We start from the raw sequence: 15,892 nt of genomic DNA on the forward strand, positions 1-15,892 counted from the left end.
TCAAATGTGCTAAATGAGGGACACAGGTCCCCTGTGGTGGAGCGTTTAATGCCATGCCAGCCAGGACAGAAACTGATTTGAAACCACCTGCTATTAACACACAGAATGTATATGTATGCTCTCTATCCGTCTCTCTGTTATCTGTCTATCTATCTGTCTGTCTGTCTGTCTGTCTGTCTGTCTGTCTGTCTGTCTGTCTGTCTGTCTGTCTGTCTGTCTGTCTGTCTGTCTGTCTGTCTGTCTGTCTGTCTATCTATCTATCTATCTATCTATCTATCTATCCAACTATCTATCTATCTATCTATCTATCTATCTATCTATCTATCTATCTATCTATCTATCTATCTATCTATCTATCTATCTATCTATCTATCTATCTATCTATCTATCTATCTATGTATCTATCCATCTATATCTATCTATCTACCTCTCTACCTCTCCATCTATCCATCCATCTATCTATCCATGTGTGAGTGTGATTTTGTGTGTGTGTGTTTGTGTGCATGGTTTTGTGTATGTCCCACTCCCTTACATCTCAATCTATGAGATAGTTATGGAGTTCAAATCTGCGCACAATTGTTTTTATGTCTGTGCACACACTGGTTGTGCTGATGTCATATTTTTAGTGGCAGATGGAAGACACAGTGTAGATGACGTGACAGAAGACACAAAGCCACCCTGAGCTTCTCCTCTGCTTCCTTATCCAGTTAGCAGTGCTAAGATCAATCTCTCTCTCTCTCTACCTCTCCCCCCCCCCCCCCTCTCTCTCTCTCTCTCTCTCTCTCTCTCTCTCTCTCTCTCTCTCTTTCTTTCTCTCGTGCTCTCTACGTCATGCTCTCACACATGCATGTTGGAATAGAGTTCAGCCTTGGGAGACAGAAAGAGGGAAGCTGGATGTGTAACAACCCAATTCTCAGAAGCAATGAGATCGGCCATTCAAGGAAAACCATTGCACGGAACGGAACAGTGCACGCCGCGGAGCTAGCCGGAGGTGCTGTGTTTGTGTTTGACTGTCTGGGAGGCTGAACGATGGTGTGATGATTATCAGACTAAGAGAGGTGAGAATGAGGGCGGAAAAAGTGCCAGCCGTGTGTTCCGAGAGAGGAGGATTTGAAATAGCCATTACGAGATTGTTTTTTGTCTGTGTTTGTGTGTGTGTGTGTGTTTGTGTGTGTCCTTGTGTTCATCTGAGAGCCCCCATTGCCATACCTCTCTCTCTCCCCCTCTGTCTTGTTGGAGTTGTTACCTCACTGCCGAGGTGGAGTAAAGCGACTGCTTCAAGTCATGGTTGGAAAGAGAAGCGGCTTCTGATTGGACGAGGAGTGTTCCATTTTCCCAACCTTCCCCGGTAGCAGGGAAGTGTATGTGGTGTGATATGATGTGATAGGAGCGGATTTATGATGCCTAGTGGCTTCTGTTGTGATTCAAGAAGTACAGAGAGAAATGGTGTAGTAAACATTTGTACTGTACAAGAACAATGTGTTTTTAAACATGATAGAAATATAAATTATGAAATTGGCTGTCTGTATGGGCTACTTAACCAAAGCACATTACAATATTTATGCATTGTACTGGTTATATGGTTTATAGTTTCTTAGTTTTTTTGTCACAGGCATTGACTGGCATGTTGTGTTTACACTGGATACAAATCACCAATAATAGTATGCTAATATTCGTCACATAACTGCAACTAAGAGAAAATGAATTGCTTCTTCGTTTTTCAAGTCTCTTGTTTATCTTTGTTGTGCTTCAAACTCTGTAGCTCTGGTGTGAAGTTTGTTATGCCAACATTTGGGGTAGACGAGGAGTGAGCGACGCGTGTGTTTTTGTGTCCTGTTTCTGTGGAACATTATAACACCCTGAACCGATGGTTCACCATGTCCAAATGCCACAAACACAGTGGCGGTATCTAGATTTTCATAGCATGTGAGATGAAAAATTGCAATAAACCGCTTAATTTCTAGTAGGTCAATGGCGTTACATTATGCTAACGGGTTCTAAATGTGCTTGTGTTAGGGAGTGCATTTCTCCATTCAAAGCCGATCTTCTCACGGCCCGACGAAGAATGAGGCCATTGATGACAGCCAATGAAGGTTAGCTCATCAGTGGCGGGGTCACTGATGATTATTGCTGAGTCCTTGTTCCCCGGTCCAGAGAAAACAGAAGGGATTCACAGTAGAGCCACACTTTAGTTTTATTGACTGAAGGGTATCTGGCGCGAGTGTAGGAGGCCAAAACAATAACAACTAATGTTAGAAGGTGTATTGTTGTAGCAGTAACTGGATGTAGTGCAGTTGTCTAACAGATCAATTTGAGCACAATTGTGTATGAATTACCACTGCTATTTGCATATTTTGCTGAAACTCCTTTTGGTTAAAAATATCTTATGGATGGATGAACGATGGATGAATTTTAGGCTTGCCTTTGACTAAAATCAAAATACATTTACTGTATGAGCTAACGTTATGTGAACATAAGAGACAGGCCACGAGAAAGGTGAAATTAAACAATTGAGCACAATGTAATATAGCGTTTGCATAATCTTCTCCAGCAGACTGCACAGGGTCATTTCATCACAGTGTTGTAATGTTTGAAATCACTATTATGAATATCAATGTATCTACATCTCAAAATTGCTGATTGGATATTACTTTTTTTCTATCCAAAATGAGGCCGTTAAAATGAATTGGTTGACATTATAATATTTTTTGTGACTAAACCAAGTTTCAACTTTTCACCTTGCTGCATTGACTCTAAACTATAGCTTTGCATTTTGATGCAACAAAGCTAAAATATAAACCATGGTCTTAAAGTTAATCCTTTCTGGATGACAACACAATTCACCTCTTTAAACCCATCGAGCATGTGACGGAGCAATTGTAATAATAAATCTGTGTTCAAAATACATCCAACCCACCAGAATTAGTCATTCCTTTAAAGCGTGATACTGTGGGGGATAGCCTGGAATAACAGCTCCAGGCCCTGCTCTCCATCCAGCGTCATCACAGAGAACAACCGTCTCGCTCCAAGGGACCACCCAGGCCCATGACTCAAACTCCCAGAACCCTTCGCTCTCTTCCCTGTCTCTATGGGGATGAATACAAAAAACAGTGGCTCTGACGAGCGAATAATATATGTTTTCTTTCTTGATGTTTCTTGAAGATGATGTGTGTTTGTGGCTGTGTGTGTGAGTGTGTGTGTGTGTGTGTGTTCCCTAGCTTTGTTTGGGTGGGCGGTGGGCTTCGACCAAACGCAGTGGTGGGGAGTTTACACATGATCAGGCGTTTGTGGGTCTTGAGGGAATGGAATATGTGACTGCAGATTGGAGACGGACACTTAAATAGTCAGAGGAAAGAGCCACCTGGCTAGCATAAACATTATTTATTCCTGTCAGAGATAACGGGGTGTGATACCGTTATCACCACGGCTGAAGGGGGGGGGGGGGGGGCTCTTGGTGTGTAGGACACACTTTTGACACACTTCAGGTACCCTCGTGACAACACTGCCATTCATTTTTTCCCTTTTGTTTCAATAGCACGAAACATTTCTAATACATTCAGAGACTGTGACGTTATCAAAATGCTACTGTTTTCATGTCTTCAAATTGATACCTCCCCCACAGAAAAACAGGACAATTGAACAAAATATAAACACAAATAGGATCATCTAAACCCAGTGTATATAAAAAGTAACAAATTATAATAATAAATAACAACAATAAACGTACAGTCAGGTAAAGTGATCCGTTTTTGATACGGTGACACAGTTTTTGTGTTCATTGTTGGATAGCTGATATCATTAAAAAGGCTACACTGACAAAACGTGTCTCCACTATCGTGTATCTTTTTACCAGAAGTGAGGCCAAGTGTAGATAATGTTTGAGGGAACAGGGTACAGGATAGTAGCCGTGGTGCTGGCTCAGATTGATCCAGGCCACTGTGTGTGTGGCTGCAGATCCCTCTGCTCCCCCCGAGATGGCCATGTCCACACTGCTTATGATGCGCTTAACATGTACACGTGTATGTGTGTGTGTGTGTGTGCGAGGATGTATGTGTTTTTTAGTGTATGTGTGTGTTTTTGTGTATTTGTTCATGTGCGTACATGCGTGCGTTTATTTGTGTTTGTGTGTGTGTGTGTGTGTGTTGTTTTATGTTTCTCTGTATGAGTGTTTGTGTCCTTGTGTATTCGTAGTTGTGTGTTTGTTTGCATGCCTGTGTGTGTGTTGATACATGTGTATGTGTGTGAGCGTCTGCGTGTGTGTATTTGTGCTCGTGTTTGTGTGTTTATGTGTGTGTGTGTGTGTGTGTGTGTGTGTGTGTGTGTGCGTGCATGTGTGTGTATGTGTATTTGTAGATGTGTGTTTGTGTGCATGCCTGTGTGTGTGTTTGTGTGTTGATACATGTGTGTGTGTGTGAGCGTCTGCGTGTGTGTATTTGTGCTTGTGTTTGTGTGTTTATGTGTGTGTGTGTGTGTGTGTATGTGTGTGTGTGTGTGTGCGTGCATGTGTGTGTGTATGTGTATTTGTAGATGTGTGTTTGTGTGCATGTCTGTGTGTGTGTTTGTGTGTTGATACATGTGTGTGTGTGTGAGCGTCTGCGTGTGTGTATTTGTGCTTGTGTTTGTGTGTTTATGTATGTGTGTGTGTGTGTGTGTGTGTGTGTGTGTGTGTGCGCGTGTGTGTGTGTATTTGCGTTTGTATGTGTATGTGTGTTTGTGTGTGTGTGTGTGTGTGTGTGTTTGTGTGATTGTGTTTGTTCCTCTAATCGCAGACGGTCTTCTACTTCATCCTCAGCCATCTGGTAGGTGTGGCGTCTCTCTCTCTCTCTCTCTCTCTCTCTCTCTCTCCCTCTCTCTCTCTCTCTCTGTCTCTCTCTCTCTGTCTCTTTCTCTCTCTCTCTCTCTCTCTCTCTCTCTCTCTCTCTCTCTGTCTCTCTCTCTCTCTCCCTCTCTGTCTCTCTCTCTCCCCGCCGTCTTGGTAGAAGGAGAGTGAGAGACACAATGCACCCTGTCTCCATTGTTTGCGCCCAGCTCCCCTCATTGTTGTAATGGACCTCGTCGTTCTTAAGGAAAGAAAGAGAAACACAGTATTCTTCTAATCATTAACTCCCACAGAGGGATCAGGCTATGGATAGTTAACATAGCAATTTACATTTGGATGGATAAGGCCACAACCCAAACCCCACCTTCCTCCCTTCCTCCCTCCTTCCTTCCTCCCCCCTTTCTCCCTCCCTCCTTCCCCCCTTCTACCCTTCCTTCTTCGATCCCTACCCCCTTCCTCTCTTCCTTCTTCCCTCCATCCCTCCCTCCCCCCTCCTCCCGCTCCCCTCCCCTCCCCCCTTTCTCAACAGGAGGGGTTGCCACATGGGGAATTGTGTCAAGCCTCTAATCTGCAACTGTTTTATTGATTTGAATTTATATGGCCTATGCATGAAAATAAGGCTTTAACATCTCATATTGCAGTCCCATCAAACGTGACAATATAAGTATCATGGTTATTACCAAAATACAGTAGTTTATAGCGTCAGGGGGGCTTTGGTGCAGAAATATGTGTTTTTCCAAAACTAGAAGACATAATATTGTGCTGTGGACTAGCAACATTCTGCTAACTGATTGTTGCTAGTCCAAACTTTTGAAATTACATAATTTAACAGTAATGTCAGTAAGGGTGCTGTGTGTTTCTACGCATCACATCCACATTGTTTTCTCATTCAAAAGTGTTCAGGTTCACATCAGGTGCAGAGCTTAATAGAGGTGTGTGAGATGAGCTCTGTTAATGTCTCATGAAAATGATGCGCAGAGCAATACACTGCCAACTTCCAGCCCAACAAACTGATCACAATTTCACTCGTGGCCTTGGATTGCACTGTTTTCTGCTTCTGGAAGTGCTGGCGCCAGCTCAAAATGAAACAAACAAAGGGATGTTGCCAAAATAGGAACGTTTGCGAGATGCCTATAATGTAGTATTCCTATGCTGTCGGCACTTTTGAGAGAAGGGGCCAGGAATCAAGTAAATGTGTTTTTCCCTTCAATACTTAAACAGGCTTACTCATGTTTGCAATTTGCTGTTGATTAGCATTAATTATTCTTTGTTTGTGTTTTGTTCGTGTGCTCAGGTACGACCCGCCCTCCTCGTCACGGAGAGGTCTCTGGGGTCGATTACAACTTCCTGTCCGTTCAAGACTTCCTGGAGCTTGATGAGACTGGAACGCTTCTGGAGATAGGAACGTATGAAGGTGAGCGCGAGGAGGAACCAAGGCGTCACGCCCGTGCACCCGTAAAGGTCATGTGTTGGGGTGCGACGTTGGGGGCGATCAACACGTTGTTGTGGGTGTTTTTTATGACACAAAGGCCAGTTGTAAGGTTTAGTGCTCGGTTGAATTCCGATTAGATCCTGTATCGCGGAGAGAGTAGTGGCAGGTCACTCCACATCTGCCCTACTCAACCTGATTGGGCCACAGTGGCACAGTGCTTAGTCCCCTACTGGCTAAAACCAGTGTGTGTGTGTCTGTGTGTGTGTGTGCAGACGCTTAGGGATGTGTATGTAGGAATGTTTATGTGGGTGTTTGCTGCATTTATTTACTTTCTGTGGGCAATACTATGAATGTTTGTGTGCTGTGTTGGTGTTTGAGTGTACGCGTGAAAGTGTGTGTGTGTGTGTGCGTGTGTGTGTGTGATTACGTGGGACAGGGAGAATAAATGTCACAGCGTTAATCTTCTTGGCAGCATTCTACTGTGTGTTGGCACGTTTCTGACAATGTCAAATACCTGGCCATGGGAGTCAACAGCCTTCCCCCGCCCGGAAAGATACTGCAAAACTTAGCTGTGGACATTTATAACATGATATCTTATTTCAGTATTTAATGAATCATTGGCGTTTCCTTTTTCATTTGCGTCCAAGGGATATTTAACTTAAATCCCTTCAATATGAATTCAAATTTCTTTTTTACCTTTTAGAAAACTACTTGAATGAATTCATGTTTATTTATTATGGTATATGAGAGCTGTATTTTTCAGGGGCTCTTATACTAGATGCTAGACCCTACCACTGGATGCCATTGCTTTCCCAATCCCAGCCCTGCATTCCCTACCAGCTGCTTACGTTATAACATTTCAGGAGACATTGTGTTCCAGCTTTCTCTCTCTCTCTTTCTCGGTTTCTCTAGGTTTCCCTCTCTCTTTCTCTCTGACTAGGATAAGGAGATTTCACAGACCCTCTCGCTTCTATCCCTCCTGTGTCCTTGTTCCCTCTCCCTCCTACCTTATTCTATTCCTCTCAACCCCCCCCCCCCCCCCACACTCTCCCCCTCTTGCTCTCGCCCTCCCCCGTCTTCCCTTTTCACTTGTCCTCCGTCAGGCATGCTAATGCTCTCTCTCTCTCTCTCTCTGCTCCTCTCTCTATTTCTCTGTCTCCGTCTCCCCGTTGCCTAGGTAACTATTATGGGACCCCCAAGCCGCCCAGGCAGCCCCTTATTGGGGCGCTGATTCTGGGTGATGCGGGCCCCCAGCCGTCGACCCCCAAGCGCACCAGGTCCTACCATGACATGCAACACGCCCGCGTAGCGCCCGCTGACCACGACGATGACGACCTGGCCTCGGAAATGAACAACAGTTTTACAGGTACGAAGGAGGGGGTGTAGCCTCGGCTTGTGACCTATCAGGGGGGAGGAAACAGGTCGGTGTGTTTGTGTGGTGGTTGTTGGGGTGTCTGTGTATGTGCAGTGGTGTTAGGGTCTTACAGCACACTGTGGATGATGTGTTTCTGTTTGTGTGTATCTCTGCTTGGCTTATGAATATATATATATATATATACATACATAGGGCTATTTTGCTCTATTTCTGTGTGCGCGATTGTGTATATAAGTGTGTGTGTAAACACATGTGTGTATGTTTTGCTGCTCCCCTCTGCTCTATGTTGGGTGTCTGCTAGTTACATCATGTCTTTGTGATGCCGATCTCTTTCTGCGAGACTCGCAACAGCGCCATCTACCTGCGGGTGGGAGCGAGGGCAGGGTAGACGAGAGAGGTCTTTCTTACTAATGGAGGACGAGAGGTTCACAGAGTCCGCCTGCTCTCCACACCTCTCCATTGTTACTATAGCAGAACACGCTTGATTATCATGTGTCATTCAGTGCTTTGAATTATTCGTTATATTGTTTTATTAATTGACTAGACGGTTGTAGCAACAGTCTATTCCCCTGGGTCAGTGCAGCCCTGTGTTTTTGGAGGCGAACGAGTGAGAGAGTAGCTACTGGCGTTAGTTTATTTCTTTCCCCTTCTCCGCTTGATGTGGTGGATGTATGCCTCCTCTGTGTGCCCCGGCCAGTCTGCCAATGTGTTGCATTAGCATGAGATCAGGCCTGAAAGGCCCCCGCGGAAGTACTGAAGGACGGCGGGCCAGCTCTGGGAAGATGGTGGAGGGGGGATGAAGGGACGGGGGGGGGGGGGGGGGGGGGAGGGGGGTGTTGAGGGTAGTTCAGGTTTATAGATGCTTGGGAGAAAGAGAGCCCGGGGGGAGTGTGGGAGAGGGGTTTAGAGGGGAGGGGAGGTGATGCAGGGGTGAACGGCTGGGGGTGGGGGGGCGGGGGGTTAGTAAAGAGTTTTGAAGAGACAGTTCCTGAAGGAATTAGCATATCCCAGGCCCCCATTCAATGCACTTAAATAGGGCAGGGGGCGGGCCAAAGATTGCACGGGGGAGGGGCCAGAGGGTGAAGTATGTTGGCACTGTGCTTCATCCATATGAATCATCACCTCAGCGGAGATCAAGTTTGACAACACAAATATTTTTTATGTGTCGTCGCATCTTTTGCCTTGTTCATCTCGTTGCTCGCATGCACATAAACCTGCCGATTTCTTTCCCGCCTTTCCTATTGTGTGCGTGTCTGTGTGTGTGTGTGTGTGTGTGTGTGTGTGTGTGTGTGTGTGTGTGTGTGTGTGCGTGTGCCCATGTGTGTGTCGTGCCCGTTGCCCAGGAACCTTAGTGCGTAGCTTCTTCCCCTCTCCCCTGCTGTGCACAGGTAACCCTACTGACCCGGACGAGAGCCGCGGCGGCGTGCTGCGCCCGTACCCGGCCCGTGAGAACGCTCCCTCCTACGGTCTGAACAATGCACCCACCTCCACCGCCGACAGCGGCCAGCAGACCCTGGCCGAGCCCCAGGCCTCGCCCGAGGACCCCCTGGGGCCACTGCCGGACAACTGGGAGATGGCCTACACGGAGAACGGAGAGCTCTACTTCATAGAGTACGTACGGACCCCCGCCCGGGGCTCCTTGTGCTATGTGCTGAGATCAGATAAGATACCCTTTAGTGTCCGGGAAAGGAATATCACGTTGGGACGTAGCGTGTGAAGGCATGCGACGCTCTAGGAGAAACATTACAGACCAACAAACGGGCTATTTAGCGCAGATGAATAAAATGAAGTGTGTTCTAAATGTGCTAGTTCCGGGGACATTGAAGGCTCTTATCGGACAAAAGCAGTGTTTGTATCAGTCTGGCGTACTCTTTAGTCGCTCTGAATTGTCTACCCCAGGGCAGGAGCAAAACAGAAAGCCTCTATGGGACTGTTGTGGCACAACTCAGAGTGGGTCCCTGGCCCTTTGGTGGGTTTATCTTGCCAGCACGACTGATTTCATGTCAGTCCAGCCGTTGGTCCTGGTGGTGGTGTTGTTGGGGGGGATAGTGATGCCGGTAATGGTGGTGGTGGTGATGGTGGTGGTGGTGGTGGTGGTTGTGGTTGTAGAGGTTGGGGGTGGTGATACTGATGGTGGTGGAGGTGGTGGTGTTGGTGATGGTGGTGGTGGTGGTGGTGGACGCGTTGGTGTTGGTAGTGGAGGCAGTAGTGGAGGTTGTGGTGGCTCTGGTGGAGGCAATAGTGGAGGTGTTAGTGGAATCAGTATTGCAGGCGGCAGTGATGGTGGTGGTGGTGGTGGATGTGTTAGTGGAGGTTGTGGTGGTAGTGGAGGCGGTAGTGGAGGTTGTGGTGGTAGTGGAGGCGGTAGTGGAGGTAGTGTTGGTAGTGGAGGCGGTAGTGGAGGTTGTGGTGGTAGTGGAGGCGGTAGTGGAAGTTGTAGTGGTAGTGGATGCAGTAGTTGAGCGGTAGTGGTGGTAGTGGTGCTGGTTGTGGTAGTGGTGGTGGTGGTGGTGCCTTCTGCCTCTACTCTCCAGGGCCTGCCTCTTAATCCGTCCATGCCCTGATCTGTAAGGAGATCACTGCAGGGGTCACCTGACCCTCTCCCAGCCCTCTGCCCTCATTACGGCCCGGCACACCCACGCCGACAGGTCAAAGCGTTACAATTTGCGAATTTGTATCTCTGTTTTTTTTTTTGGTTTGTCGGTTATTCTCCTGGACATGGTCTTTTTACAGCATCGATCCATACACAAGGAAAGCCAGGTTATTTTTTGAGTTTCTTTGAGTCTTGATAAGTAACAGTCTTGGTGTCTAAATATAGGGCAGTTCAATTTGACCCTTTATATGGACAAAACTTTAAAATAATTGACCCCAGGTACCTCGATAGATGGCACGTATTCACAATGCTACCACTGGCGTGTGATTCAGTTGTAATAGTTTTGTGTCTATTTCCTTCCAGTCATAACACAAAGACCACATCGTGGCTGGATCCCAGAGACAAGGCCTCCAAACCTCTGGAAGAGTGTGATGACGATGGTAAGCTGCATCTCTGCTCCGCTAAAAAAAGCTCCCTGACTTCACAGGTTTTAATTTTAGCCTGACCCATTTGCTCTCTGAATCAGTCGATTTTACTCTTAATCCCGGCTGGGATGTCAGTGTATTGCGTGGCCATTGCATTTGTATGAGTATACAGCCGGTGAAACCATCTCCCTCCATCTCTTTGTAGTCACATCTCCCTCTGCTCCCCCAGTCACATCTCTTTGTAAGAATCTCCCCCATTTTTAGATTTGCTGACACAAAAACATATAAAACGAATTGCCGGAATACACATATTAAGAAATTGCACCATCCAGTGGCAATATTGTAAATTTCACAATTTCATACAACTATTATTATTATTCTTCATTCTGTCGTTTTGCATGACTGATATTATTTGCAGTGAATCTAGACTTGAGATTAAGGGAACTGTGTTTCTCTCTCCTCCCCGGCCTGCCCCTGCTCTCTCCTCTTCTCTCTCAATGTATTTGTTTTCTGCGACTCCTGTCCTCTACCTCCCTACCGCCCCCTGCTGTTCCTTTACTTCATAACTGTTGCATCCTTTCTTCAACTTGGAGAAGAAGGGATTCACACTGAGGACCTGGAGAGTGATTTAGGTATGTAGCTTTAATGACCGTTTCTCTTTATCTCTCTCCGCCCTTTCTCTGTCTTGAATGGATAAAGTTTGATTGGCATTACACTCAAATGAAAAGAAAACATGTTGCCAAAGCATGCAAATAAAAATAAATAAAATATTAATAAATAGTAGATAATGCATGAAGTAAATATAGATACAAATTCATAACATTAAAGACTCTCTCTCTCTCTCTCTCTCTCTCTCTCTCTCTCTCTCTCTCTCTCTCTCTCTCTCTCAGTGTCTCTTTCTCTCTCTTGAACTTTGAAGTCTTGATCTTTCTAAGGCATCGCACCCTCACTCCACATTAAAGCGCAGCGTGTTCCTCCTGAAGGCTACAGTGGTGCTGCTTCATGAGAACACATGAGAGTGCTGCTTTGCCTCCGATAGAATCCGTCTCATAGCAGTCCTATCCGGATCATACGCATCAGTTGCATGAGGGAAAACTCCAGGTCTTTTGAATTGAAAATGGGGAAATGAATGGCGTGCGGGCACCCACTGTTCACATTCGTGAGTGACAGGAACGATCCTTCTTTTCGCGTGGAAGAGCATGTCTGGAATGTGTTATTTTTTTTTCTGTATTTTCTTGTCTGATGACTGCGATTGATTTATGGACTGAAAGCTCCCTCGAAAAATATGAAAAATTGGTCTTAAGAAACAGAATGCGCTCCATTGATTCCCAACCATTTGACGGTGGAACAAACAACTTTGGAGATTGGATAAAGTCCTAGACACATTCATAGCTTTAACGTTGGCCTTCTGTTGACCCCTATTGCTTCTGCAAGACAGCTTTGAGGCAATTGGAGAAAGTTTGTGTTATTGATTATGTGAAAGTCCTGGCTAATGCAAAAGTTTTAACAGAGCTTTTATGTCAGCCTATCATCTGGAAAATAGATTAATGATAAAATCAAACAATAGTGTGTGTGTGTGTGTGTGTGTGTGTGTGTGTGTGTGTGTGTGTGTGTGTGTGTGTGTGTGTGTGTGTGTGTGTGTGTGTGTGTGTGTGTGTTCTTACATGCCCCTTGTGTAGCTGCGTGTGTATGTGCTTATATTTACGGGTTCACATTTGAATTCATGGTTGAATTGAAGTGACTGAACTTGGCATACAGTGACATTTAAACGTCTTTGCTTAACACCTGGTGATAAACGCCTGCTGGAGTCTATAAACGATGTGAAATTCATGGAGAGAAATACTTAGACTCTTGTCTCCCGACAAGACTCTTGTCTCCCGTTGTGGTTGTTATTCAGAAGTTATTATTTGGTTCTTGCTTTGTGAGTTTAAAAGAGAAAAATTTGGTTCTTCTCTGTGAAAAGTCATATCAGGGACAGTTATATAACTGCAATTGTGAATAGTTTGTTTAAATAAATGCAGGGATATTTGAGAGGGGAATTGTAACTGACTCATACCCTCATACCCTCCTAAATGAAAGTCGATTTTTGGGAGGTAAAATGTTAAATGTCGGACAATAACTCCAGAGTACAAAGTTAGCATTCAGAAGAACACTGGCCTTGACCGGGATTTCTCTTTAGTGACGATAAGGAGTCCGAAAGCGCAAACATCAATGAAATGTGCCATCTTTATCCCATTCATTTTTAGCAGAAAAAGAAAGATGTTTACAATGTACAATGTACAATGTTTAACTGCTGGAATCTCAGAGGGCTTATTCCACAGGGTTAACTCAAAAAATACTATACAAGTTTGATTGCTCAGACGGAGAGGACCTTGAGAGTAGGAACATTGTGGACGTACACGTGCTACCAGTTTGTGTACTAACTAAACACGATGTGTCTTCCTTTCAGAGCTGCCTCCAGGATGGGAGAGGATAGACGACCCCGTGTACGGCGTCTATTATGTGGAGTGAGTTGAACTCTCCGCCCCCCGAACTTCCCCACACAACAACAAAACATCTTAGAAAGACACCTCATATTTACTAGGCCGAACTACATCTTTCAAGTATGCACATTACCTACCTGTAAAATCCACCATAGACGCATAGGCTGCCTTCTGTTTTATACACACGGATAAATCAGTACGTGTCAGAGGAGCCGTTGTTGACACTTTCAAAATTGCACAGCAAGGAAGTAATCTTCCGGGGCAGTTGATAGATTGACCACATTGACCGAGCTTCACGAGAGAATCCAGTTTGAATCGAACATAGCTTCTCGAGGTTGTTTTTTGTGGTCGCATGTGGGATCCATTTTTGTAAACATTATGTCTTGACTGCACATATTTTTCCAATTACTACCTGTAACCAATGAATCACTTCTTTCTTCTCTCATCTTCCAACCCTCCCTCTCTCCCATCCAATCCCTCACCTCCCTCACCTCCCTCAACTCCCACACCTCCCACACCTGACTCACCTTCCTCCTATTCATCTCCCACAACACCCTCCCTCCCTCCAACCTCCCCCCATCCCTCCCTCCCACTGACCCCCCCATCCTTCCCTTCCTCACCTCCCTCCCACTCCTTCACCTCGCTCCCTCCCCCCACCTCCCCCCTTCCATCCTTCCCTCACCTCCCCCCATTCTTCCCATCCATTCATCTATCCCTCCCTCACCACCATCGCGCCCCCTCCCCTCTGCTCCACTCTCCCCCCCTCCCCTCTGCTCCCCCAGTCACATCAACAGGAAGACCCAGTACGAGAACCCTGTGATGGAGGTCCGCCGGCGGGGCCACCTGGATCACCAGCACCAGCCGCAGCCTCCTGAAGGTGAGCGGTACATTCGAGGTTCGTTTCCAGCCCTGGCACGGCACCGTTTCTTTCTTTCTTCATGTTTGTCCAGCGTCTTGTCCTGCTGCGTGTTGTGTTTCCTGGAGTTTGGGCCAGCTTTGAGTTTTATTTAGTGTGGGAGGGGGGGGAGGTTTGAGGGGAAACAGGCGTTAATGTTCTGGCACTGAGAACGGTTCATTCAAACGAAGCTGGCCCAAAGGTTCCTGTCATGCGTTTGATTTGATTTACATAACGTCATAAACGCTGTCTCATTCTATGTTCTCTGTTAAGACATTCATGGCTTTCAGTACTTCCTTTGCCAATAAGCGGTGGTTGGAGACTTGCAGATTTCAAGCTTGCTTTATTAATATCTGAGAATAATAAATAATGGAAAAATAATTGCACTCTTCATATGTTTGACAAGAAGAGACCAGTAACTGGGTGTGAGCCAACGATAACAGATTAACTAATTAACCTTTTGCCTTTCCTTAATATTGCTAAATGAAGAATATGTATATCCGTCTGTTTATACGTATGTGTGTGTGTGCGTGTGTTTGTCGGCGTGTTGTTTCGTGTTGTGTTTGTGAGCATGCACATACATCCTGTGTGATGTGTGTGCATGTGGACTAACCCCGCCCGCCGCCCGCTCTCTCATGCTGCAGAGTGGATAGAGGAGCACGCCTCGGTGGGGGCCCCTCTGGCTAACTTTAACCCCAACCACCTGGAAACGTACCGGGACCCCCAGGTCCCCCCTCCATTACCCCCGGGCCCCGGAGCCTCCAAGAGTAAGTCTCTTACACTGCGATCATTCACCAGTAGCGCTGCATTGGACGCGGTCCAAGAACGATACATATTGATTTATGATGGTTCTGTTTATGTGGACCCCCGGCACACCACTTCATCCTCATTGGAAACTAAACGGAAATCATTAACCCGCCACAAAACTCCACTTATGGATACTCTTAATTTATGGCTCAACAATGAACCTTACATTCCAGTAAACCTGAATGTACAGCAGTTATAACAAGAGGAAGACAGATTCCTTATCAAGCTGTGTCAATATCCAAAGGGTCTTAAAGTTAACATATTATAGCACCAGGTGTGAGTGTGATTAGCCTTACAAGCCGTCCCGAAAATCGGCCCCATATGACATCACTAGTGGGCGTGTCCACCTAGATCTGTGCTGCATAGATGAGCAACGTTTACTTCAGTCCACTGGGTAGGCTGGTAGACTGATCTATCCAGCACAGATCTAGGTGGACACGCCCACTAGTGATGTCATATGGGGCAGATTTTCGAAACGGCTTGTAAGGCTAATCACACTCACACCTGGTGGTATAATATGTCCCCTTTAACACTGGTTCAAGCCTCAGAGTTAAGAAATTGCGTCACGTTGACTGGTCCAAATCCACTGGTTAATAATAATCTTCCTCGAAACAAGGAATGCTACAGTTCACTTTCATGTAGCTGCGGTTTGCTTCCCACAGGCGGGGAGAAAGGTGCCCCTAGCGCTTCTTTCCCCCCGCCACAGCGGGTCCCTCGTGCCGTTTGTGTCTGATATCACGGTGTTGTTCTGCAGGAGGGAAGCCGTTCTTCACGCGGAACCCTGCCGAGCTGAAGGGGACCTTCATCAACACCAAGCTGAAGAAGAGCCGCCGTGGGTTCGGCTTCACCGTCGTCGGGGGCGACGAGCCAGACGAGTTCCTGCAGATCAAGAGTCTGGTGCTGGACGGGCCCGCGGCTGTAGATGGCAAGATGGAGACAGGTGCAGTACTCTATCGCTGTCCACAGGGGGCGTTGTTTTCCTACAACTGAATCCTGCCTTTCAGATCAGATCAGACCATTTCGCTCTCTTAGTGTATTTCACACTATAATACATTGTTTTCCC

At 46.2% G+C, this 15,892-nt stretch overlaps 1 protein-coding gene across 5 annotated transcripts in view; it reads left to right on the top strand.

Moving 5' to 3' along the window:
* LOC307079221 (membrane-associated guanylate kinase, WW and PDZ domain-containing protein 1-like) overlaps nt 1-15,892 on the top strand; it is a 78,199-nt gene that overhangs the window by 36,723 nt on the left and 25,584 nt on the right. For 3 of the 5 annotated variants that reach the window (XM_079741391.1, XM_079741394.1, XM_079741392.1), the window contains exons 3-11: nt 6,114-6,233; nt 7,429-7,617; nt 9,015-9,237; nt 10,583-10,657; nt 11,215-11,276; nt 13,094-13,151; nt 13,910-14,004; nt 14,667-14,789; nt 15,584-15,769. In XM_079741391.1, coding sequence (XP_079597517.1) covers nt 6,114-6,233; nt 7,429-7,617; nt 9,015-9,237; nt 10,583-10,657; nt 11,215-11,276; nt 13,094-13,151; nt 13,910-14,004; nt 14,667-14,789; nt 15,584-15,769 — 1,131 coding nt within the window. Of the gene's footprint in view, nt 1-6,113; nt 6,234-7,428; nt 7,618-9,014; nt 9,238-10,582; nt 10,660-11,214; nt 11,277-13,093; nt 13,152-13,909; nt 14,005-14,666; nt 14,790-15,583; nt 15,770-15,892 lie in introns of all 5 variants that reach the window. The other 2 variants (XM_079741393.1, XM_079741395.1) reach the window with 1 other exon arrangement.

The sequence above is a fragment of the Pollachius pollachius genome (assembly GCF_949987615.1).
Source record: "Pollachius pollachius genome assembly, chromosome: 8".
Classification (NCBI taxonomy): domain Eukaryota; kingdom Metazoa; phylum Chordata; class Actinopteri; order Gadiformes; family Gadidae; genus Pollachius; species Pollachius pollachius.